General features: G+C 43.5%; 1 protein-coding gene across 1 annotated transcript in view; it reads right to left on the bottom strand.

The window, feature by feature from the left end:
* Window positions 1-27342, bottom strand: part of HIVEP1 (HIVEP zinc finger 1) — a 123527-nt gene that overhangs the window by 26262 nt on the left and 69923 nt on the right. The window contains exons 3-4 of the mRNA XM_086608914.1: window positions 24039-24092; window positions 688-6635 (exon numbers count right to left, since the gene is read on the bottom strand). Of these exons, the coding sequence (XP_086465040.1) occupies window positions 688-6635; window positions 24039-24092 (6002 nt within the window). The remainder of the gene's footprint in view (window positions 1-687; window positions 6636-24038; window positions 24093-27342) is intronic.

Genomic DNA, 27342 nt, shown 5'->3' with positions numbered 1-27342 from the left:
TCATGTAGGTCACAAACATTGCCTGGAGTATATTGCGCTGCGCGAGACTTAACATCATTTCTGGAGCCGTATGGATCCAAGAAGTTGTCAGTGTTTTTATGGCAGCCGTGATTCTGGTTCAAACTTCGCTATTTTCGTCATTATTTCACGCCACCAATTAACCTAGGTGGGAGAAAGGGAAACGGTACCCTGCTCCTCTCACAGTTCAATGATCAGCGATGGTGAAAAATATCTTCCCGGCGTATCCATGGACACCTGTTCAGGCTGAGCACTCTTTTATAACAGAAAATATCAGCTGACTTTTAAGGCAAAATATGCAATTATGATCTTAAATTAACCTGGTTTAAGTTAAAGGTGGTTAACATATTTTTATCAGAACTATTTTTGTTCTACCCTTTGCATTGAAAAAATAGCCGAACACATTCCTGCCACAATAAACACTTAGTATACAGATTTAAATCCAGGAACTAATTTCCATGAAAAGTGCTAAACCCTTATGAACAGGTTTCTTAATGGAATTACTTCAGATCTTTTTAGCAGTTTGATCCAGCATAACTAAAATAAATAAGCACATATATTATGCATGTCAGGGATATCGCGTTCTCTAAAATAAATAAACGAACAAGCATGATTTCCAAAGCAAATCCTCTGTAAACGATCAGCATACACCGAGCATAGCTTAAGTACCTTGGTTAAACTGTTCTTCCACTTGCTTGAATAGACCAATACATCGGATCTGGGATGAGTGGTTCTTGCTTGAGTGTACAGAGGTTTTTCAACTTTTTGTTTCGAATTGAGGAGAGAGAGTGCGACCTTTGTTGACAAACCAAGTGGATTTGGATTGTTGGGACTAACAGCCCAGGTAGAATAGGCTGAGATTTTCTGATCGTTTTGCAGCAGATGCAACGGTTTTCTCTTCAGGAGATAACACCAGGTAAAACTCGTTGAGGTCTTGAGGCTTGGAAACGACAACCTCTGCATTTCTCCCGCGTTCATCGCAGCCAATGTTGTTACAGGCTTTGCTTGGCCCTGGCTATTGATCTGCTTGCTTTCGTTACTGCTACTCGGGGACCTTCTCTCTTGACTGCTACTTACGGCCTTGAGAAGAGAACTCTGATTATTCAGTGGAGACAATTCAGATGGTTTTCTAACTACAAATGCCGGTAATGCTGAAGACTTCAGGTCTTCGGATTCTGCTGACTCCTTCTTTAGAGCTTCTGAAACCCCGGTGTCAGACGAATGACGGTCAGGCAACAGCAGGTCTGAAGTATTGGCTTTGCTGCTTTTTTCGTGCTGTGCACCATCAGGATCTAAGAGGTGATTTTCAAGAGGCTCCGTGGTGCAAACCTGTCTTACCAAAACTGGTTTCTTCTGCTTATTAGTAGGGTTGTTAGATCTAATGTTCAGTGAATGCAATGGTCTAGCATCTGTCATGCAAGCAGCTCCACTCTCATCTTTAACACGTTTTTGCTGTTTTTCCATGGCAATGTCTAAACTGTTGGCTGGGGAAAGCATTCGTTTACTTGACGCTGTAGCTTCTTGTTGAGGGAAGAGTCCGCTAACTGGCACTTTCTGAATAATATTCAAAGAGCTTGACAAAGGTGAATTTCTGGTTCCACTGTCTGGTAGTGAACTTTCAAATTCAAATGAATTTGGCAAAGTCCTCTGATGATCTTTGTGAGATTTTGGCAGCTGAGTTTTGCCTTCAAGCGTTGGCACTGTTGCGACGTTTGTTTTGCAAACAGGTTGATTTACCTGATCCTGGGTCACTAAAATGTGAGGAAGGGGCGTAACAGTTGCAAAGCCATAGGAGGGCATACTGCTGTGAATACGGACGGGAACCACAAAAGGAGGAATTTGCTGTATTTGACTGCTGCAGTTATTAGGGACAATTTGCTTTAGAGGAGGCACAGAGTAGGGGTTAGACATGTCAGACAGTTTAGCCTGCAATTCAAACGAGGACACGTTCTGGTCCACCCCAACTTGACTAGGAACTGTCTGAGTCAATGAAGTACTTTTTAGCAATTTAGAAGAGTATGGCTGACCTACATGTGATGTTTTAACTTGAAGTTGATACTTTGGAGCAAAACAATCCTTTTTTTCATCAGGATGACAAGAAAGCGCGTATGTGCTCGCTTGTTCCCCTTGGGCTGGTGGTTTAGTAGATGTCTGGGAAGGCTGATGCATCGAGGATGGCTGTCCTTGATTATTCAACATGTGATCTAGAGGCTGCTGAACCGAAGACAGGCTAACAGGGTTACAATTCTGAATTGCTGAGTGAGGTCTGGAGTGAGTCTGTGAATGCTGAGCACCTGAAGAAAACTCTACCGAAGATTTGCCGGAGGCCTGCAGCCTGTGCAACGGCACTGCGGGCACATCCGTAGCGTGAGCTGTCTGAAACGAAGAAGGTGATTTAACCTGAGGCTGCTGACTTTCTGGAGCAATATTCAAAGATATCTGTCTTACAAACGGCCCCCTCCTCCTTTCTAGCAGAGGCACATGTCCAGTAACACCATTTGCAGACGACACTTTCGGAGCGGCTATCTCCACGAGTGAGGCAGGTTTGGATGGAGACATGCTTCCACAGTCAAAAGACTTACTGCGGTAGTCCACAACCTCCATTGATGGCTGTGTGCAGCTGATTTGCTCCGAGGCGGCACGTCTCATTTCCCGGTAATGAGGGCCAGGCACAACCAGTGCGTGCGAGCCAGCGGGAATCATGAGGAACTCTGATGACTTACTAGCAGGCTCTGCTTTGGAAGGGTTCTCAGCCTTTGAAGTTTCATCTTTATCGAGCGAAGCTGAGAAACTGGAGGCATGAGACAAACTACTCTCCCGACTTAGGCTTCTGGAAAGCGTGGAGTCAATGCTCGATTCGGCAGACGAATGCTCCATTTCAGCCAAGCGAATTCTCTTCTTCTTCGGTGGAAGCTTTTCTGTTGGCAATTTTGACAGTGTTTCACTGCGCTGTGGCCAATTAAACCTTTCCGTCTTTTCCTGATCGCTGCACTGGTTTTCTTGGTCCCTGTCTGGTTCTTCTGTGACCAGTATTTCAGGAACCTGGATGTTATGCTGGCGAACAAGCCTCGATGGCTGAAGTGGTGCGCTTCTCTCACTAGAAACTATTTGGCTTCCCTGAACTTCCCCCCTAGGTGCTTCTGATGACAGGGGTTGATGATGCTGGGGAGTATTCAGATGAGGATGTCTGTCCTCTTGGATTACAACTGTACTCAAAGAGCAGTGCTTTGCAACCTTGTTGGGCTCTTGAGAAGAAACTGGTGATACTCTTCCAGAGGACTCCGACTTCTCAAATGAGCTATTTCTGCTCAGTGAGTTGGTGTGCTGTATCACCGAAATGCCTGTCCCTTGTCTTTTCAACTCCACCTTTTCTTGCACAGCTGAACTTGCCTGCTTTTCAATGAGCGGAGCCACCTTTGGCTCGGTAGCCTGATCTGTGCCTCGAGCCACAAGCTGAATTTGGGAACTCTGAAGTAGAAGGTTGCTTGGCTGTTGTGATCCTACCACTGTTGTCACACCGTGTTTTGCCAGAGTAGAAGAACTTGCTGGCTTGCTTTGGCCTTCTGTGTTCTTTGATGGTGTGCTCGTATCATTTTGCTGTGGATCATCATCATCACCGACACTTTTCATTTTCCTTCTTTTCCTTATCTGGGGTGTTTGCTCCCAGACGCCAGTTGAAGTAGTGACTCTGTAGTGCAGAATTTGAGGCTGTGTACTGTTGGGAACAGTTTTATGCTCAGGCTCTCGGATTGCTGCTTTAGTTTTAGGTCCATGCAACTCTGAACAATAAAATTTCTTGTGGTTTTCAAAATTTTCCAGTTTTCTGTACCTGTTTCTGCAGGTTTCACACTCAAACATTGTTCCTCGCACCTGAGGGGACTTCTTTGCTTTTTCTAAATTTGATCCCTGTGCCAGGGACTTGCCCCTTTGCAATAAAGATTCATTCGATAAATTACACCCCAGATAACTTTCTTCTACAGGTCGCACCGGTCCAAGAACTTGGCTTTCACCAGTAGAAGAATCTTCTATTGCTGCCTGTCTCACGAGGGTCCGAGGATGTCCACCTTGGTTCAGTGGAGTAGCAGGTCCCGATACAAAAACGTCATCGTATAAAGAGCCAATTTTATCATCGAATGATTGACTTCCTCGAAGGGGATGAGAAGGAGGTATTACGTTTGGAGGTACTGCTGAGTAACTGGTAGTAGGCATGGAATTACTTCGTGTTATAGGTAAACAGTCAAGGGATGGTACAGAAAGAAGAAAAACTTGCTTTGATTTCTCAGTGGGTGTGAAAGGAGACTTTGGTATATCAGAGCTTGAGCTAGTTCTTCTTCCCATGGGCTTTAAATCAAACTGGAAAGAATCCTTAAATATGTAGGATTTTGGTGAATCTATGCTTCCTCTTCTTGAAAGAGATGTTCTCCTTGGTTTCACACTATCTAGCTGTTTGTCATCCACAACAGCTTCATTATCGGAAATTATCTTTGAGATACGCTCCTCAAGGGTTTTTGTTGCCATGGGAGGTCGCATTTGGCCAGAGAGAATCAGATTCTTTTCGGCACAAACAGTTTGTACCACTGATGCTACCACGCCACTCGCTCGTGGCACACAGGGCAGGTTTTTATTTGGATCTTTCTCAGAGGTCAACAATCCCCTTACGAAAGGAGCCGGTGGGCTCATTGTTTGGTCGGCACTTTCAGAACGAGAGAAATAACCAGAATCAGTACTACCCAAACTTCTAGGGCTCAAAAGACATTTTCCTTGCTGATCTTGGGAACCATCAGTTGCCTGTTGTCTCTGGAGCTGAGCATGCACCGCTCCTGCTGCAGATCCCAGCTGTTCCTCTAACAGGCCCGTTTCTACTTTCTGATGTTGCTTTACGTCATTCTCCTTGAACGAGGCTGTGTGTGTTAAATTTGACGTCAGAGTTGTCACTTTAAAATCTCCTTTTCTCTGTGCTGCAGCAAGCTCGGGTGCTGGTTCTGTTACTTTTGGGCTATCGGCTCGTAACGGAGAAACATTTACAGGATGAACTACTACTTTTGGTAAAGCTGCCCTTACTTGAGATTCTGTGTCATGTAATGAAGAGCCACCTGGTATACAATCTGGGTTGCTTGATGGAACAGGGCTTCCTTTCCGCAATGTTTCTGCGCTCGAAATGACTTTCACTATTTGTGCAGGTTCCAGTTCTTGATCATCTTGTCTTTCGTCAGCAGTGCCTTCATCTTCACTTTCACCGCTTTCTTCCACATCTGAGTGAATGCTAAGTGCTTTGTCTGAGTCATGAGATAAGAAGAGGCCACCTGAATCTGGCTGTAGGACAAGTCCAACTTTGATAGCGTGCGCATGAGATTTTTTGTGCTTGTACAGATTGCTTTTGGTTTTAAACGAAAACCCACACGTCACACAAGGATATGGTCGCTCTCCAGTGTGGGATCGGATGTGCTTCTGGAGAACACTGGGTTTGGCACAAGCCCGATTGCAATACTCACAGACGTATTTCCCTAGCTTTTTAGGCTTCTGGTCTTTCAAGAGGCTACATATCTGTTCTACACCATGGTTTACAACTGATGCTATCTGGGCTGAACTATACATGGGACCTATAGACAAGTGTGTTGAACTCGATGTGCTAATTGACAAAGGTGAAGACGAACCAGCTACTAACTGGTTTTGAGAAAAAACCTGAGTTACAGTGGAAGATGAGGTGTGAACAACAGACGAAGTTACTGCTATGCTGTATATCTGCTGCAGCTTGGGGTTTTCTTGACTCTGCTGTTGCACCAGCGATCTAGTGAAACTTGGACACATAACAACCTGGTGATTTTGATGACTGGTTTTAGTAATAAGGTCTTGCGAATGAGAAACTGATTGGCCTTGTGCTTGTCCCGTCTTGGCTGCTGCTGCTACATGCACATTGTTTAACGGGTAATAGTGAGGTCCAGCTGCAAACTCATGCTGCGACAAAGCAGACTGATTTTGGACGCTCATCGCAGTGGACGTGAGACTAGGAGAGGTGCTTACAGTTGTATTTGGTCTCAGTTTCTCTATCGGCATCCCGTAAGGGGGGCACTCTTGTGCTAAGGTGTTCAGTTCAGGCTCCATAGCTTTTAGTAAGACATCGAATGCAGTACGTGTACACGGCGACGACGTACTGCAATCAACAAAATTAATACATTCATTACTGTCAGTCTTTGTTTTACTTGATGAGGAGTTTGAGAGCGCCTTCTTCTCTGGTGAGTTCAGTTGATTGGCATCAGTATCCTCCACTGCCTGTTTACCCAACTCTGAGGACTGATGCGTCAATGAAAGCTTTGTCTGCATTGATGTCTCAGATTTGGTTGTTTCAACACTTATCTCACCACTAAGCGCCCCCCCGTTTTGTTTGGTACATTGATTTCCATTTTGCACGGGTAGGTGATCCTGTGCCGTGGCGTGTTCGGAGGCATCCGGAAGAGCTTTTAGCGGTGAAGGGTCTACATTTTGCTTAACCTTGGCTTCGGCAGGGCTTCTCAAAGGCGATTTTGGTATTTTTTTCAGATGGTTTTCAGTCACAATCTTTTTTCTTTTCACACCCTTAATTGTATCTTGAGTTCCTCTAGTACCAGCATCGGTGATTTCTGTCAAAACACAGAGAGAATAAAAAAGAATATTAAAACTGGATAATGCAGTATATTTTTACTTATGCCATTTTATCATCTCTATTTCAACAGTAAACCCTGGGGCAACATGACCATCCGTTTCTCCAGCCTCCAATATTTTTTTTAACAGTAAACATGTCTTAGCGAAGATCGATTTTGTTTTCATCTAAAAAGAGCAATGCTTTCTAACTGATGCTGTAAGACATTACAAAAGTAATTCACTATAGGAAAAGCTTCAAAGAAAACGTAAGAAAAGAAAAGCTACCGAAAGAATATTTTAGCATTTATAGCAACTCCTTTTCAGATAAAGTAAAAAGAAACCTCTCTTGCACTTGTTTAAAAATTCAAATCATTATAGCAGGGAAATGAAGAACCAAGACACAAATCCGTTTTCATGTCACGTTTGTCGCTTTTTCCATCTATATGTTGCAGCAGTCAAGGAACGAAGACAACTTCCTCATGGTTATATTTGTAAGTAGATTTATCATGGAAATGGCACAACCACCCACACCATCTGTCAAATACTGTATTTCAGAGCTCCAATTACTGAACTTCAATAGCATTTCAGATGAGCAACTACTGCAGATGAATAAAATCAGTCACACTTAAAGGATTTTCTATTTGTGCATCATGAAACAAAATAAACTAATTTTGAATTATTTCGTTACTAGCTACACACGTTGCTGATTTTAAGCAGGTATGCACACAGAGTTTCAGGGGTGTAGTGAAGAGCAAACGAATTGAAATATTATTCAGCACAATAATTTTGTAGCAAGTACTTATATTTGTACAGAGGCCGATTTCCTCTATAACAAAAAGTACACATAGACTGAATTTCAGTGTTGATACTTACAAGTTTATTTTTTTAATATATACCTAATATATATCGACTGTATGATATTTAATCTGTTAGTTAATTTTATTTTTTATTTTTTACTTCTTTCCTAACATCCGCTCAGTCATAGCCGCTGCCTCAGCTACCATCACTGGTAGCACAGAGGAGGCCAAACACTAAATGGACGCAAACCCATTTTCTTAAGCTTTTACAACTCATTCATTAGGCTGTTGGCCAAAACTGTATTCGTCTGATTGCCAATATTCAAAGCAAAGGAAGAATCTGATGTGACTGGAGGGCTGATGTCTCTGAACAGGTTCAGCTGCATACACATTTTGGGAAGCAGCACTATGTAACTCCACATAGTATGTTCACCTGCACAGAGTTACCCCGGCACAGAGGTTTACGTGCACTTCTAGGTAAAGCAAAGCCTTAAGACAAGGTATAAATGGACAAAATTCTCCCAGTCAACTTCACAAAGAGGCAAGTGGAGAAAGCTCAGACTTCCCAGTACCTAACAACCCTAGGGCCCCCTAGGAGTGGCACGAAGACTATCCTCTTGCAGAAACACCAGCTGGCTTCTATACTGCGGTGGGACGAAAGCCAATGCATAGCGTGCATCCGACAAGAGATACCGAAGCTGATGAAGTCAGAGTGAAATTCCTGCTCCATATAAAGGAAACCCAGGCAATGCCTAAAGCTTATCTAGCAGAAGAGAATTCAAAGTGACCAGCAGGAAAAGAAAGGCAAGAAGATGTCATGTCTCCTCCGTGCCAGAGCATAACCTAGCTGGGATGTGCACAAATACCAGATACTTGGAAGTTCAAAAGCCTGTTTCCAACTCGATGCCAACCTAATGTACACATATATTCATTTAGGATGAGCCGATATTCAGGAGATTTCCTTGCAAACTGAAAGATTAAAGACTGCACGTCACGCATAATGTATTGCAAACGTGGAAGTTCTGCAGAACCTGACCTATTCCTCTCTCAGCCCTACCAGAGGAAGTTCAGCTGTGAAGAGTAAGAGACTGTTTTGTCACATTCAGCAGTCCTGTGAAAGAGACACTCGAACCCCTTGCACAAACTACTGGCTATGAATCCTAGTTATGGGGACTCTGTGCCCCTCTTGCACATCCAGAAAGAAATTTCTGCAGTAATCGTTCACTTAACCTTTAAACAAACTTTGCATTTATTCCTTTATTACCAAAACCTATTCATATTAGACTGAATTTAACGTATTCATAGCCGAGCTGTCTCCCACCACGATGTTTTGTGCTTTCCATTGTTTCACAATGAAACGAGAGGCTTACACTAATAAGTTATCATCAATAATATTAATGGTGATGTCTTTAAAATTCATAGTCTACTGCAACTGGTGGGGTTTTTTTCAATAACAAAAAACAATTTTACACAAATCAAAGCGAAAATAACAAGTTAATTATATAAAAGGGTGCTTTTAGCCATGGTTTGGTGATCCCTCAGAAGCACGGCCACGTTAATTGTGCGTGAGTAATTTGGTTCCTTTTATGCACATACTGCATCTTTTATCCCGTCACAATCACGCCTCCACACCGATCGTGCTGCTGGTGTTTGTAGCAGAGTGCTATGGGAAGAGCTGGGCAGATTACACATAGCTGGGAAGAACAGCAGCGCCAGGAATTGCGAGCATCCAAGCAGACAACCGTACACAAAAAGACTAAGGTGCTTTATACTGCAGTAATTGAACAATCAAATGATGTGCTGCCTCCTGATGCCTCAGAATGTTCAATAACTACTAGTCCTGGCTTTCAACCCTACAGTGCAGAGGAACGAGCACACTCAACCTGCACCACGCTAGTGAACTGGAAACCAGCACAGCTGGAAGATGTAATGCGGCTTTAAAAAGCCTTAAAGAAATTAAAAACGTCTCTCTGATCTACCAATCAAGCAATTAAAAATATTAACTCGTTACAAACAGAAGATGAGAATTTTCCATGATTTTTTACTGCTTAACTTTCAACTCTTCAACGCGTGTCAAACTATAAAAATTGTTCAGGAAATTCAAAAGGAAAGAAAAAAGAATAAACAAAGGCAAGGTTATGCATTGCATTACATACAGAAATAGTAATTTTCTTTAGTCTTCACAACCCCTAACTGTGCTGCTTCTATACCAATAAAATTCCAGTCTACAGAAATCATGAGAACTAGTCTCTTATTTGTATTTCTGACTCTACATCTCTGTGACTCCAGAGATGGAGTCGTAAGTTTGCTTCAGCATATCCATCTATAAAATCTTGTAAAATGTACTTTCTTGAGAACGGCTTTACAAGGCTTAACAACAGTTTATGTCCTGTGCTCTACTTTATTCCTGGATAATTTAGAAATCCTTATTGTTAATGGAAATACTCACCTTAATTTCTAGCCTATTTGTGGAAAAAAAAGAATCCCTGACAACTTAGTCTCACTTATTTTCAGCTTTTTGTTCCTTTTGTGTGTTTTTTCTTTCTGTGTTCCCAGTTTATGCTGAAGATATTCCATCACACGTTTGTCAAGCTACAGCTACATGCCTGCACAAAGATGGACCACATCAATATTTCCAGAGGCAACAACAGAACTGGAGGCAAGTGCCAGTCCCAGAACACTGAACGTTCCTCTGCCTTTCAGAGCTACAAACTTTCAGCAGCGTGGTCACTTGCCAGGGCCGTGTACCCACATCAACAAGCTGACAGCAAATAAAGAGAAGGTAAAAACATCCTCATGTGAGGGGTGGGGGGAAAAGAAAAAAAAAAAAAGTTATGCATCTGCTTTTCTTCCTCTCCCTGCCACTCCGCGTGCTCTGCTCACCTCCCTCTGCAATCACAAAGCCCTTCTCATCCTTCTCTGGTAACTCCCCGTTCTCTCAGGAGGTGAAGTGGTGGTGTTGAGAAGTGCTGTCACCTCAATCAGATGTCCAAAAAGTATCTTTCTCGTGAGCTGTATTACACTGAATAGGATTAAGTTACCCAGCCCAAGAGAAGGGGTAACAATGCCACCGTGTGCAGCGCCTCAATTTTCACATCCCAGGGACACCGGAGCACCTCTTTTGTGCTTTGCCTGGTTGGCTTTGTTCTGCTTGGCTATCAAGGTTCTCTGCTTAATCCTCTTGCTTCGGTTATGAATTCTGCACTCGAAACTCGACAAGAAAAACTGATGTTCAGTTCACCTATAATTTCTCTGCTGCACTTTGCTCTATGCACAGGAAATCGGGCAAAGGAACACCAGTGTGATGGTGTAGATAGCAATCTGGCGGCGTAACTCATGCAGCAAATAAAGGAAAGGTATAAGTGATCTAATTTTTTTTCTTCCAAAGCATTTACTGGTGAACTAGACAGCGTCTTGACAAAATGATCTCAATGGTTTTGTTTCAGTAACTTCCAGAACTGCCTGTCTCAAAGCCTACGTGTTATTATAACACCCACTCTCTTTCTCTCCCTTCTATAGAGCTACACGTTGGCATTAAAAAAAAAGGGAAGAGAATAAGAGGGAAGTGAAGCAAGGCACGAAACTCCCTTCTCCCTCAGTGCTACCCTCTGAAACACGGAGCAAGCAACCACTGCCTTCCCTTACGGTCCAACGAACAGCACAAATTTCATCTCATGCTCTCACTTTATGTTGCAGAATTGTAAAAACCATTGTAGGTTTCCATACAGAGACCAGATTTTCAAATCCAAGTGCCTAAACTTTAGCTCCTAAATCTGTACTTCAGCTCCCAGGGAACTGCAAGTAAGATCAAGCCTCTTCTGAAAGTCTTCAAATACTGATGTCTTAAACAGATAACCACAAGGTTACCCTAACATCTATCTAACAATGGTAACAATCCAAAGATGGAATGGTTTTTAAAAGACAGAGACCATTACTAAGGATCTTATTCTGATTAAAGCTAAGCTTCCCAGTGTCTTTAGATATTCAAAATAGTCTTAATTCTTGACATCTGATATTTCTTCACTTTTGATTTCACCAAAACTATGGAAAGCACTCATGAATCACCTCACTGGTTCTGCTTCCATGAATAAGTAAAGAGCATCATTATGAGATAAAGAAATTAGCCTTGCCAGTAAATGTAAGGCCACCAGAACTTACATTAAACGCAGCAGGGAATTACTACAGTTTCATTTTTTATTAGATTACCTCTTTAGCTTCATACTGCCTCCTACATGTTAAGTACAGTCATAAATATTTTTCCTAAAATAACAGTTTTTCCAAAGTGTAAAAAAAAAAAAAAAAACAAAAAACCTTGATTACATAAACGACACATAATAAAAACGTTCACAGGCAACAAGTCAACAGGAAGATTTGAACAAGAGTAAGCCAAGCACCGTGCCTAATTTTAAGCACAAATAGAGAGGATTTTAAAGTCAATCACCAACAATTTTAACAGCCTTATTTCAGGTGCCTAACTTCAGACTTCTTGAGTTGGTCAGAAGGTGGTCACTCCCTGTTTCAGAGGTCAGGAGGCAAGTCAAAGAACTTGGGGCACTCCAAGTCAGCAGCGATATCTGAAAACTTCTGTCAGTAGACTTAATCTACGCTTAAGAGCTTTTATTGCTGAAAACACAAGTTCAAACACATACAGAGCGGACCCTTAGAACTTGATCTGTACACAGAGCACGACTTGACATTAATTAATCAAAAAAGGAGAGGAGGGGGAGCTTTGAAATTTAAAGGCTAAAGCAGTCTGATAAGGATTGGACCCAGTGTTCATCTATGCCAACGTCTGTCCTTGCTTGCATGATTCTGTATGTCTCTACCTTATTAAGTCATCTGGATCAGAACACATACCAATGATACACTCTCCAGTTACCAGGGGAATAGCATTCCCAGGAATGCTACTTTTACATTTTTCTTGTTGCTTAATTCCTTTTCCCATTCGCAACTTCCACCGTCAAACAAACCACATCAGTAAATCCCGTGCACGCTTCATCTCACTGATGGCAAAACTAACAGGCACCTCAACAAAAACAACGGAATCTAAAAACGTTCCATTTGTTCCAGAGGATGCCTCAGCATCAGCATCACTACAGATGTGGTTGGCACTGCTTTAAATCTAAGTCTATTTGTATGCAATTTATAGGTTTTCAACTAAATGCATTTCAAGAAATACCCACATTGCCGGCTACCAAAAGTAAGCGATTGTTAAGAACAGGCAAAAATTATTTAATAATGTTTAGTACATATGGTAAAGTTTAACCTATACAATCTACTGTTTCCACTGATTCTATATTAACGGGAGTTAATCACTGTTAATTTGTCACTTTGAAGGTAATGCTGGGGAAAGGAGGAAGTATTTCTTGCCTTTGAGAAACATTTTTCTGAAACAACAGGCCTGCCTATATTTTAAACTAGGGGGAGAGAGACAAGAGCTGGGATTGGGCAAGAGGCTCCTCAGACCCCACATCTCAGCACCTCTCTGACCAGTGCTTGAATTGCAAAGACACCCTAAAGCTAAAAGGAGGAATAACTTTCTGGACTGACCGAAACTAGGCTAAAGAGATACAGAAACGATCCACATGTTAATTCAAAACATAAAAGGTTCTTCCCCAAGAATCAAGAATACACACAACCTGTTAAGTGAAACAGAGCAAACGATGGGATTAAACGGAGGTGTACACTGGGCCACTCCTCAGGTGCTAGACGAAATACCATGGCACCGTTAGCAGGGGCAGAGCGGATCAGCTTTATAAACTGTGCAATAACATTTTAGCATAAGGTACACGAGACACCTTCGCCCCGAGCCACGCAGCTTGGACTTCTCAGGAAGCTCCCCTGCAACACGGTTTCGTCCCGGACGTCAGAGCCTACCAGCCCTTGCTTGGTCTGGCGAGAGGAAAAGAGTAAATGGCAAGTTGCAGTCTGGGGCTGTCATTCTGACAGCATCTTTTTAAGTCATGGCTACTCACATCAAGACAACTTTGACAGCAAGACTTCTGATGGGGTGTAAGAACATAACTACTCTATGCTAACAGGACCAAGAAAGATCTTCTTTGTAAAAGTTTGGTTTCATTTTATGCATTTAACTTCTTGGCTTGAGTGAAGAAAGTGGCAACCAGCAGATTTTTAGCCATAAAACCAGCATGCTTGTTGAGGAAGACCATGAAGATCAAATAGCAATAAACACCTCACCACTGAGGTAACACCAGAGCCTCAGCTGAGAAATGCCAACATCCATATGTGAACCGGAATCAAACGTGACATTTCGGCACTTCTGAAAAATCTCTGACCAAAGTGAGACGGGTTATTTTTTTCCCTAAAAAGAGTTAATTTCCTGCCCAGCATGAAACATATTAAATGAAACATGATATTTGATACTGATCGAGATTTCCCATTACGTGTGTAAGGCACCAGCAGAGGCTGAACCACTGTCAAGTTTCACAGGACTGGAGCATTTCATTGAAAGACAGAAGAAAGGCAACACGAGAACAGCAAATGCTGAGCACATGACTTATGGTTAATGCTTAACTACTCACATAAAATGTCAATATATGAACACTCAGCAAAGGTGTATAGTTTTTTTAACATGCTCAAAAGAATTAAAAATATTTATTGTATTATGTAGCTCTATGGATTTTATCTACTGGCTCCACACTACAGCCATTTAACAACTCTACATTCCTAACCCACACAGAAATCTTAATACTAAACTAAGAAAAGTAATCACCATTTAAGTGCCATTAAGATAAAGCATGTTGACTATGAGCAGGTGGAGAGACAACGTTATGATAGATGAGATCACCAGCAATTCCAGCCTGAGAAGTTCTTCCTCGCTGAGCACTCCAAAGACATGAAAAAAGACAGGATGCCTCCCCAAAGGCAAAGTAACGAGCTCCCAGTCAAAGCCTAATCAGAAACCGGTTTCACTCTGTAATCCATGAGTTTAAACATCCAATAAAGATGTTTAAATATAACCAGTTAGATAAACTATGTTGCCAGAAACTAAGAAACCTCAGGGACATCTGGAAATCTTCCTAACATGTCAGGCAATGTTGTGAACAGTTTCACAATTAAATTATCTGTTTGCCATTTAACGATTATCAGTTGTTACTGGAAAGTTAGGATTTGGCTAATAAATCATTAGAATAATTTCTGTCCCTAACACACAGAAGAAGAAAGGCCATTAAAGCACAATTATAGAACAGCTCATGAAATGACAATCAGTTTAAGGGTTATCAGCAACGAGCAATTGCTATCTGGTTAGATGAGATACCGACCATAAAATCCCCAAACATGATTCCGAGGGGAAAAAAACAGAAATGAAAGGAACAAGACGTTAACTAAATTCTCTTCGCACATAACGATGTTCAAAGAGAACAAGCCCCTTAGTCACATTCTCTGCTTTCCTCTAATATAATCTTCCATTTGAAAAGCAAGGATCACATGGAGCAAATTCCATACTCCCTGTAGTAACTGAAGAGACACGGAAAAACAGCACAGAGCTCAGGCCTGACAACCATACTACCTACAGACAGGGAAAGGAACAGGAGCTCTGGCAAAGTGAGCAGGAAAAGCCTTACACACCAGGTCTTTCTTTTAGGACTCAACGGTGCTGTGAACACAACAAAGGGGGAGAAGTTGATTTGATGGACATCTAGACACCAGGAACTTCCTAACCATGGAAGCTCGGTCTGGCGTGCCAGAGGTGGGAAGGATGGTGTCTCCCAGGGTAGGTTTGCTTCGGCATCAATGGGAGGTCCTCAACGCCAAGACCTCTGGGCTACTCCGAGCTCTTTCCCTTCCCCAGCCTCACTTCTCCTTTCCCACAGACGTGCACAGTCTCTCTTTTGCCCTCTTACACATACACATGCACCTTCTTAGAAGACTCCTATGAAAGCCTCCACCCAGGTCAGCCAGTAGCATGTAAATACCAGAGTGTGGTACACTGTACCTAGCTCACCATCCATATATACATCGTATTTTCCCTTCAGAAGGAGGCCAAAGGAAATTAGCAACTCCCTGAGCTAAAGGAGTATCTGGAAAGTACGAAAAAACCCACTCATTCGCACGCAAGGCAGACTACAAGGAAGCAACAAGTGAAAAATCCTGCATTTCCACAACTGTCTTGCTCCCAGCTCACATCAGCTAAAATTAGCAACCTATTGCATCTACTACATGGTGCGGATATGCCTCTTGAATTAGCTAGTTCGTTAGCTCAGCATCCTCCCACCCCAAAACGAGCTTGTTCTGGCCTCAGGTTTTAGAAATTTGCAAGAAATCCTTCTGCTCACTGACGCAGGGCCCAAGCCCAATATGTTACTGTGTCTGAAAACACAGCCACTGATTAACCACGTTCTGCACCACCGTTTGGAATAGCCACCTTCCATCGATCATCAGGAAGATGCTTCTTCGACAACTGTTTCCTAATGTTACTTTGTATAATGTCCCTTTGAAAATGGTACTTGCAGGTTGGAATCTCTTCTGCTGAACTGCCACACAAAAAATTTGCTGTACTTGCCAGGAAAAGTCAAAATACTATTACTTTAACATCCCATTAATGTTTTAACCAAGTCCTCGTAATAGCTCCAAAGGATGAAATGTTCAATTTAAAACTGTAAATCTGTTTGTCTGCCTGTCAAAACAATACCAGTTCTTGCTGCGTCTAGCACCAGCAGTGGATTTACTGAGCAGATTTCAGCTGCTAGTAGTCCAAACTAAATGTACTAACCAAAGAAAATTAAAATAGAAATCACAGATACAGGCGCTGACTCACAACCCAGGAGGTTTACAGGAGCCAGAAAACTTCCCTGGGTTAAGCCCATATTCTAACGTTTTTTCTCAGAGCAAAGAAACATGTAAACATCTCCGTTTTTATCAGTTTGCCTCACTGGTAAAATGAGGACATTAAAATGTACTTAACTATTGAAGATGAAATCAACGAAAAACAAGGTTAATGGAATCGGAGACTATTTTCGCTCCCACAGAAGTCAGGAGAGTTTTCTGACTGTCCTTTGTGGGCACAAAACTCTATGTTGATGTCCCTGAAGACAGAAAGGATCTTTAAAGTCATCTTTGTTGTTCTTAGCAGCGTGCAATGTTCCCTCAACATGAAAACATCTGAGATTTTAAGAATAGATGGGACTTCATGAAAACGTGAGATCTTGCATGACGTGAGCTACAGACATGAATAGTTCCTGCACTAAGCCAATCACAGCTGTCTGAGCTGATGTAAATATTTTAGGAAGATAACTCAGTCTTGATTTAAAGCCTTACAGTTTGACGTACACAGAACAATTTAAATAAATTACCTCTCAGACACATGTACTGACATATTTTAATGTAGATACAAACACTGTATGAAATCAGACATCAAGAAAATGCACAACTGAACTGCATGAAATATCATCACTAGCTTGTAGTTTTGAACATCTGGAAAGTCAAAAGCAGGTAGATCCGGTGCATGTCAACAGAAAAACAGAAAGGCAAGCTAATCCTCTCGCCAGCATTAAGTAGCAAACAGGACATCACCATAACTCGTAACTTTTGATGATGATATACTTCCATTTAGAGAGACTGTATTTCTAGCCCATATGGTTGCTGAAGATAAGGACAGAAAGATGAAAAGAATCAAATGAAACTTTGGGTCTTGGTTACATGTTGTACCCAAAAAGTAAGACACTGTTTCCTACAAATATAAAATGGAAAGAAAATATTTTGGACTAATGCTAGTACGTGGGTACCACGGCAGCAAGGGATCCTGAAAGCTCACATGCTTGCAAACCTAGAGGAAAAAAACAGGGAAACATCTGTGGAGGATGAAGTCACTCTAAGCTGGTAAATCAAAATGCTTAAATAGTTCAGTCCCACATTTCCAGATTTTTGTTTGATCTCTCCCCTTCTCATCCAATTTCCTATTTCCCTTGAACGAAAGAAGACAGTGTTGACCACAGCTGATGACCTAGGGAGCAGGCTACACCACCAGCACGCAGTGCTCCCACCTGCTTTTTGGCAGGGAGAGGTGCAGTGGCAGGAAGTGGGATTGGGAATGCCTGTGGGGTGGGGAGAGGAGGGAAGGGACCTGGCTGCTCCTTTGAGGCCAGATGGTGGGATGACGAGAGTCGCCTGTAAGCTGGGAGCAGGCAACATGAAAAGGGCCATCAATCTTTAAGGTAAACATACGCAACACTTTGTGTATCTAGGGAGAATGCTGGTGAATTTATAATGATGTATTTGAAACTCCCTCTGTAACGTTGTCAATCACGTGCCTTCGGTCAACAAGAGTGACGGTAAGGTAGGGAGGGTTTGGAAGGACTCCGAAGATACAAAATACATCTACCAAGAACCCGCTGCAGAATCTACATTTTTGAACTAAAGCCTCATGCTTCCATTTATACCGGCAAACTTCCTCACCTGCATCTCAGTGCCGTTCAATTTACTAGAAAAGTAATATTCTGGTGACAAAAATCAGCAGATGGGCAAACAAGATAAAGGGCATTTAATTTCAGTTGCCTCTCCTCCATGCCAACACACTACTTCGAAGGGACTGCAAGTGTGGGAGGGGAACATATGTGCACGTGGACTGCGCATCTCAGAGAATATTTGCTGCTGGAACGTAATCTCTCCTTTCTTTCCTCCTTCTTTCCACAATAGCTCAAATGTAACATTCGTACAACCGGTGGTTCCACAGTTACACGTGGACATAAGCCAGCAAATGGAAAGTCTCAGTCCCGCACGCAAACAGTGACTACAGAGCCACTCCATCAAATGCTGTGTCGACCCTAAGGCTGCAGAGACAGATTAGCACCTGCTGAAAGTGCAGACGAAGGCTTTAAGGAGCCCCATGACAGAGGCTGGAAACAAAGGTATTTTTCAACAGCACCCCAGATGTTGCTTGGACCTTGCTGGAGTCCAACAGGGCTTTGAACGGTTCTGTCTTGGTGGTTTCTCAGCAAATGCTGCCAGAGCCTGCTGCCACTTAAACAGCCACTGATCAAGTCAGACAAATCTCCTGGACCTTCCAACAATGTTTCTGCATCTAAGGATGCAAATGCAGAGGGCACTACTAATATCAAAGCGTGTGATCCTGGAAAGAGACCTGATCTGGGTGAAATTCCGATACTGTCTCAGGGAGAAACTTGTGGTACCTTGGGAAGGGAACTCTATCATCAAGATAGACCTGTCACAATCACTTCAACTTCAGGAAGAGGTGAGAGCAACTTAGAAATCCACCTTCGGATATCAAGAAGCGAACAGCTGTGCCGAGGATCTGAAACACAGGATGCAGGAGAGTACACAGCATCGTCTTCAAATTCCACATGCAGCATCTCCAGCAGCAAGTGAGAAACCAAAAATGCTCTTTAAGGAATGTGAAAATGATAGAAAGTCTAGCAGCTTGGTTGATAGGCAAATAACAGACTCAAACAGGTGCCAAATAGACCATGACACAGTTTAAGGACAGACCTGATCCCTTCAATTCAAGTGGGTACGAGTACTCGCTCTATCAGAATTGATAAACTGGAAAGGATCAACATAACACACTGATCTGAAACTTAACTGACAGCTTATTCCTTTCTGCTATTTATGGCATCGTCTTTTCTGGGAGTGAGATCAGGAGTGCTATAACAAAGAGAGCCACTGGAACATGGATCCTGGTCCATGCTATGGAGCGCAGACCTTGACAGAAAGGTGCTGTTCAACAGGAAATCTTCCCATGCTTTGTCTGAGCCAAGTCAGCTGTAATTGTTGAGGCGGCAGGACAATACAGAGACTCTGATCCCTAATAAGATAGGTTGAAAACTGGCTTCTCCTTGAAGCTAGATAGAAAGATACCTGTCAGTCCTGGGAAGAGATCAGGAGAGAAGACCGGCAGGTGCCTGCGTGTCGCGTACCATTAGAGGGACTGGAAGTCTGAGTCCAGGATGGATTTGTTATATTGCGAACAGCTTGCAGTGACAGTCAGTCAGTAAACTGTTTAAAAGTTTACTTATTGAAGAAATAGGTATGGCCAGTCTACCCATCTCCCCTCCTCCAGCATGTGCTGGTTTTGGCTGGGGTAGAGTTCATTTTCTTCCCAGTAGCTGGTACAGGGCTATGGTTTGGATTTGTGCTGAAAACAGTGTTGGTAATACGGGGATGTTTTAGCTATTGCTGAGCAGTGCTGACACAGAGCCAAGGCCACGGCTGCTCCTCACACCGCCCCATCAGTCAGTAGGCTGGGGGGGCACAAGAAGCTGGGAGGGGACACAGCTGGGACAGCTCACCTCAACTGACCAAAGGGATATCCCACACCATATGACGTCATGCCCTGCATACAAAGCTGGGGGAAGAAGGAAGGGGAGGACATTCAGAGCGATGATGTTTTTCTTCCCAAGTCACCATTATGCGTGATGGAGCCCTGCTTTCCTGGAGGTGGCTGAACACCTGCCTGCCATGGGAAGCAGTGAATGAATTCCTTTTTTTGCTTCGTTTGCACGCACGGCTTTTGCTTTACCTATTACACAGTCTTTATCTCAATCCATGAGTTTTCTCACTTTTACCCTTCTGATTCTCTCCCCCATCCCACCAAGGGGAAGTGAGCAAGTGGCTGTGTGGGGCTCAGTTGCTGGCTGGGGTTAAACCACGACACTGCAGAACGTAAAAAACTCGAGTAGAAATTCAAACAAGATCAGCAGCTTATTCAGAGGGGTGAATTCATACCTGACAAACAACTAGGACAGTCTGCAAGTCTACACTGCAACGGGGCTGAGGAACACACACGTGCCCCCAGACCATCCCGGATCACCTTATACTCTGAGGACACCGCAATCACCATGACTGAGAAGTAGAACGAGGGAATCCATCTTCCATCTGATCTAGCCATTTACCATTGATCCTTTTGGCTGTAATGTGGCAAGGAGCAGTCATCTGAAATGATGCAGATGAGTCCAGAACAGTGCTCCTAACAGACAGAGACCCCAGGATCGGTGGGCAATGCGGAGTACGCATCAAGCCACGAGATGGTTCTTTTGGGGATCCGCCATCCACTTTATGGCAAATTTTGGTGTTGCTGGAGTTTATCACCAACTTTAGTTCCCTGAACAGTTTCATAAGCCGGGACAGAGATTTAGGTGGCAGCCTTAGCATCGCTGGTGCCAAGAACAGAGATAAAAAAGTTAGTTCCACTAGTCCTAAAGAATGCAATGACAGTGTTGGCAGAGCTGATGTACCTAGGACCCAGACTGCTGTGACAGGCAGAGAACTGCTGCAACAGACAAAGAAGAAAACAAACGCTTACAGTTCTTCATACTGGCCTCCAGTGGCTGAACTGGTTCAGGGGATGACCAAATCAGAAGCCTCTGTGGTAATCACAAGGATCTGAGAGGACTTGACTTTACCAGTCTGGAAGGGAGAAGCAATTGAGCAGTTGAGAGCAAATGAAATGACACAAGAATTCTCCACCTTAAATACTCACTGAGTGGGAAGGTAAGCATGGTCCCTAAGGAACATGTTTCTGGTCTCAAGTGGCAGATGATGTGACTATCCATAATCTGAATGTAGTTGTGGATAATCCCTCCAAAAAATAAAAAAACAGGTCTTCCAGTTGCAACTTTATACTAAATAACCAAAGCTTTCCTTTGTGCAAAGGTATTACTGGGCCATGTGTGAGAATAAACACCTGAAAGCAGAGGTTTACTCATCTTTAGCTTCAACGTGACCATCACGAAAAATAAGCCAGAGCAATCTGACTTCTGCAAGACCGACAGCAACAAGAGCAGACAGAAATACTATGCATGCCAAGTTTTTATGTTTGGATGACAACATCACTTATCTGTGACCCACTAAACAAAAACATGTCAAAAATATTTAGTACAAAGTCTAGTTTGTTGAAAAGTCTCTGTACTGAAAAGTCTCTTTTTACCATCTAGTCATCTATTCTTTTTGTCTTCCATCTTTTACAAATACGTAGAGCAACATCACAGTCCTGGTGCCATACAAGACAGTTTCTATCAAACCTTCCCTTGAAAAATGAAACCAGTCATGAGTTTGGGGAAAAGAAAGCTGAGTGGAACATGGATGAGGTTCATAAAATCAAGAAGGCAGTGGGTATGGTGAATATAGAATTACTATTTAACAAACCGCACAATGCTTGAACCTGGGGACACCTGTTGAAACTAGCTGGAAATCGAGAAAAAAAAAAAAAAGGTAAAATAATGTACTTTTTAATGTGACTGATAATGAACTCCTGCAGTTTGCTGCCAGCCTATGCTGGATGCAGACAGCATTTAATCAAAAGGATTCATGGATAACAGGTCCAAAAACGTCTAGATACTGAAAGGATGAGGCAGATGTCCCTAATCCAAAGTCTGTGGACAGCATGAAGGGAATGGACTGCAGAAAGTGGCCAGGCTTATGTGCTGTCCTTAAACAGCACGTCCTACTGCCTCTGTTGGAGGCTGAATGCTGGGCCAGGTGGACCCTGATGAGATCCGCTTGAGTATTTCTTACGTTCTCTAATCTTAGAACAGTTTTGAAGTTCATTGTTTCAAAAGATAATAAACTTTGATTCCAGGACATAGCATCAACAATTTACAATGATGTTCACAGGTGTATCACAGGCCAGAAGGACAGCTCATAACCACGACAGGTGAACGCCTACCCAGAACAAGACAAAGCACTGACACATGCTACCGTTAGAGGAAAATATCTCGAGCTCAACCCAGCAGCCCAAGAGAGGTGAAGTTGCCACCACTCCATGTCCCCAAGTCCAATCAGTAGCAAGGCTGAATGTGTTTCTCTAACAGGTACAGGCATGCAGAGCACACATATACACCACATACATACATATATATGGTTGGACATATAGATCTCAAACACTCAGAGCACTTGCACCAACGCTAATGGCCTCATCCTGCTCTCTGCTCTGGATGAACAAGATTGAAGTCTATTAATGGGAATATATCTATATGTCCAAGGTGGACCCCTCCAGCAGCTGGGCTCAGACATTCACTCTGCCCAGGAGCAGTCCCTGGATCCCAGTCTCCCCACTTGCTGCCACCTGGACGTATGAGCCCTCGAGGCTACAGGCAGACAGACACACACACACACATATATACATACAACCTCAAGGCTGCAGGCAGGCAGGCAAGCTCTTCCTCCAGACCCAACGTGTTTGAGAAGCTCAACATGAGCCGGCAATGTGTGCTGGCAGCCCAGAAAGCCAACCGTATCCTGGGCTGCATCAAAAGAAGCGTGGCCAGCAGGTCGAGGAAGGAGATTCTGCCCCTCTACTCTGCTCTCGTGAGACCCCACCTGGAATATTGTGTTCAGCTCTGGAGTCCCCAGCACAAGAAGGACATGGAGCTGCTGGAGCGGGTCCAGAGGAGGGCCACGAAGATGATCCGAGGGCTGGAGCACCTCTCCTATGAAGACAGGCTGAGAGAGTTGGGGCTGTTCAGCCTGGAGAAGAGAAGGCTCTGAGGTGATCTTATTGCAGCCTTCCAGTACTTAAAGAGGGCCTACAGGAAAGCTGGAGAGAGACTTTTTACAAGGGCATGTAGTGATAGGACAAGGGCCAATGGCTTTAAACTGAAAGAGGACAGATTTCGATTAGATATAAGGAAGAAATTTTTCACTCAGGGCGGTGAGGCACTGGAACAGGTTGCCCAGAGAAATTGTGGCTGCCCCATCCCTGGAAGTGTTCAAGGCCAGGTTGGATGAGGCTTTGGGCAACCTGGTGTAGTGGAGGATTTCCCTGCCCATGGCAGGGGGCTTGGAACTAGATGACCTTTGAGGTCCCTTCCAATCCAAACCATTCTATGATTCTATGTGTCCCACACCCCCACCTAGCAATGCCCCTAATCCAAAAAGCAACGCCAAGAGCGGCTCCCGATGGCTTGTGGTGATGGGTTTCATGCCTGGACACTGAAGCTCTGCTCGGATAGCCCTGGAGGATACTGGACAAGGTCTCCATCTGAGTCCTTAATTTGAGTTTCCATCTGCCCCTATGCTTCTCTGGGCTTGTGGACATGGACCTTTCATGACTCTCCTGTGATAGCCTGGGAGCAGCTCATCAAGGTATTGTTTGGGTTCCCCACCTCAACATCTCTCTGGGCTCCTCTGCACATGCACAGACAAGGCTTCTCACACAACCAAACAGGTACCACCGCAGTCAGCCAGCCTTGAAATGCAATGACTTTCCACCAGCTTCATAAGCTCTGACACAGAGATTGAATCTGCCACAGGTCATCTGTTTCTTAAAACAACCTGTGACAATCAATCCCCCTTCAGCATCTGCTAGAAACCACCACATACTGCTTGTCATAAACCCAAATACGGTTATTAACCATTAGGGAAATCATACAATGAACCAAAGGGTCCGCACAGCGCACATTCCTAATGCTACCGCTTCAGCAGTCCCATCAAGGTCAACGCACCTACTCAAGTGGTTAAAACAAAGCAGTTGTGTCTCAGCAAGACTGGGGTGTTACAGATCACAGTGCCCAACCTGCAGACAGACATGCCCATGAAGTCTTTCACCGACACAGGAAGGACCAGCTTTGGACCAGCCTCTGGAATAGCAGCACATTTTTTTCTATTTTATTTTTCGGGTTTGTTTATTACCTCTCTGTTGGTCTTCTGTTCCATTAAGTTGTTTTTGTGCTTCTTCAATTTTGTCTGCAAGAAAGAGAAGTCATTATTAAGATACATACATAAAAAAGGGCAAGATTTCATAAAGTCATTTACTGAAATCTGTCTTGAGCTATCTGTTTATATTTAGGAGCGACACCATTCATACGTAAATATGCAGTACATTATGAGTAATACGGCCATATAAAATTTTATTGTGTTTTACCAGAAAGGCTATTGGCATGTTAAATTACATGGAACTGCAGAAAGAAAAGCATTGGCATTGGATCTGCAGTCAACAGCTAATCCTGCTGTAGTTTCGTACCATCTATAATAACTCATGCAGTCAGGGGACTCTTCAGAATAGGTATTATGGTGCATTACAGAGTATTTTAATACGTTTTTGAAAAATGCTTTTAGAACAAGACAATGCGGCATTAAACACGGTGATATAAAGAGCAAATAGGATTTGCTACGTGAAGCAATGGAGCCAGTACTGTCACATGGGAGAAGCGGGAGGTGAACAGTAGTCCCGTGCTTATTCATAGAATCATAGAATGGTTAAGAGTTGGAAGGGACCTCAAAGATCATCTAGTTCCAAGCCCCCTGCCATGGGCAGGGAAACCTTTCACTACACCAGGTTGCCCAAAGCCTCATCCAACCTGGCCTTGAACACTTCCAGGGATGGGGCAGCCACAACTTCTCTGGGCAACCTGTTCCAGTGCCTCACCAACCTCTGAGTGAAAAATTTCTTCCTTATATCCAATTGAAATCTCCCCTCTTTCAGTTTAAAGCCATTGGCCCTTGTCCTATCACTACGTGCCCTTGTAAAAAGTCCCTCTCCAGCTTTCCTGTAGGCCCCCTTTAAGTACTGGAAGGCTGCAATAAGATCACCCCAGAGCGTTCTCTTCTCCAGGCTGAACAGACCCAACTCTCCTAGCCTGTCTTCATAGCAGAGGTGTTCCAGCCCTCGGATCATCTTCGTGGCCCTCCTCTGGACTCGTTCCAGCAGCTCCATGTCCTTCTTGTGCTGGGGACTCCGGAGCTGAATGCAGTATTCCAGGTGGGGTCTCACGAGAGCAGAGTAGAGGGACAGAATCACCTCCCTCGACCTGCTGGCCACGCTGCTTTCGATGCAGCCCAGGACACAGTTGGCTTTCTGGGCTGCCAGTGCACATTGCCGGCTCATGTTGAGCTTCTCATCCACCAGCACTCCCAAGTCCTTTTCCTCTGGGCTGCTCTCAATCCATTCTCTGCCCAGCCTGTACTTGTGCTTGCCCCGATCCACGTGCAGGACCTTGCACTTGGCCTTGTTGAACTTCATGAGGTTCTCACAGGCCCACCTCTCCAGCCTGTCAAGGTCCCTCTGGATGGCATCCCTTCCCTCCAGCGTGTCCACAACACCACACAACTTGGTGTCATCTGCAAACTTGCTGAGGGTGCTGAAATTCATATTCAGGAGGAAAAAGAGGCCTCGAGTCTTTACTCTCGCTCCATTCTTCGCAGATGGCCCCAAGCATGTCGGTGTTGGGAAGGGAACTGCATTTCTGCTGCTGTTGCAGAGAAGACCCTGTGGGAAGGTGGAACCTCCTGCTGCACGCACATGCAGAGCAACAAACGAGAGAAAAGGCACCTGGAATGAATTAAAACTTCAGATCGATTTCTTTTTGGTAGCAAACAGTCCTCTGCGTGGCTTCAGGACACGGGATTGTGTTGAGAAGAAGCAACAGCACTGGGAGAGGCTGAGCTCCACACTGAACTATGGTCTGACCAACCAAGATCTAGGCTTGGAACATGGCTTGCAGACATAACTGATCATTTTCCAAAATATCTGTGAAAGCTTTTCTTCTTTTTTCTTTCTTTTTTTTTATTCTTGGAGGGGGACAATTTTTTTAAAATTACATTGCAAGAATAGAATGTAATGGATTCACCCTAAACATCTCTGACTGTACTGGTACGACTCGGGAAATACCAGACTTCTTGGCTGCAATATGTAGAAGAAGGAGGACGGCTCTGCAAAGTCCTCAAAAACTTCTTTGCAAGCATGGAGGCTGTTACTTGGTCTGACTTATACTCCTCATCCCTGTACAACACAAGGTTTCTAGAAAATGGTCCTTTCTTCAACAGAATTTTACATCAGTGGGTTTAAATGACTTCTCTAATATTCACGAACTGAACCACTCGAGTGCACGGGAATGGTTTGCTCACAGCTGAAGTCCGAAATTGGTTTCCAATTATTTTCTCAGTAGAGCCAAAAAGCCATAACTGAAACAAACCCTTCTCACAGGTTTCAAGACCAAGTTTTGTTCAGCTCACTCCAGTTATGCGTTTCTGACTTTCAAAACCAGTACCAGGTTCTCTTCCTCACTAAAGCTCCATCATCTCCCTCCCGTACGTTGTCCCAGAGAACACATTAAAACCTCTCACAAGGATGCCAACCAGGCAGGCTCCCAGACCCGGAGCGAAGGAAGCTGCCAAACAGAAAGACTATCACCGTAATTTTAAAAGTCAGACCTCCTCCTTCTTCGTCAGGTTAGCGAGACGTACATATACATTAAAATGGCAAAGTTTCACACTCGGTCTCTTTTGTACTGACTTACTGGCTGCTGAAGACAAACAAGAGCAACTCTAGAGAGAACAACCCTTCGCTAGCTCTTTACCAACCCAGTTACACAGACTTACCTTAAACAATGAAGACTTGATGTTTAACATCTTCCTGGATTTCAGTTACAGCTGAAATACTGTATGTATCTATACATTTTTGTACAGAAAGGGCTGTAAATAATGATTTCTAACAAAAATAAGAGGAGAGATAAACAAAGCATCTTTTATATACATGTGCCACTAATGCTGTTTTATATTATTATTATATATATAGTGTATATATATAATGCTATTATATCAGTCTTCCAGTACCTAAAGGGACCTACAAGAATGCTGGAGAGGGATTTTTCACAAGGGTGTATAGTGATAGCACAAAGGGCAATGGCTTTAAACTGAAAGAGGGGAGATTTATATTAGATCTAAGGAAGAAATTCTTTACAATGAGGGTGGTGAGGCACTGGAACAAGTTGCCCAGAGAAGCTGTGGATACTCACACCATCCCTGGAGGTGTTCAAGGCCAGGCTGGATGAGGCTTTGAGCAAACTGATCTGGTGGAAGGTGTCCCTGCCCATGGCAGGGGGGTTGGAACTAGATGATCTTTAAGATCCCTTCCAAACCAAACCATTCTATGATTCCATGATTCTACTGGAGAAAAACGTATGTAACAGTCTTATACTGTTTTCCCACAGATTAC

Source organism: Tauraco erythrolophus, chromosome 3 (assembly GCF_009769465.1).
Source record: "Tauraco erythrolophus isolate bTauEry1 chromosome 3, bTauEry1.pri, whole genome shotgun sequence".
Lineage (NCBI taxonomy): Eukaryota > Metazoa > Chordata > Aves > Musophagiformes > Musophagidae > Tauraco > Tauraco erythrolophus.
The sequence above is the reverse complement of the archived record's forward strand: the minus strand, read 5'-3'. Positions and strand labels throughout refer to the sequence as shown.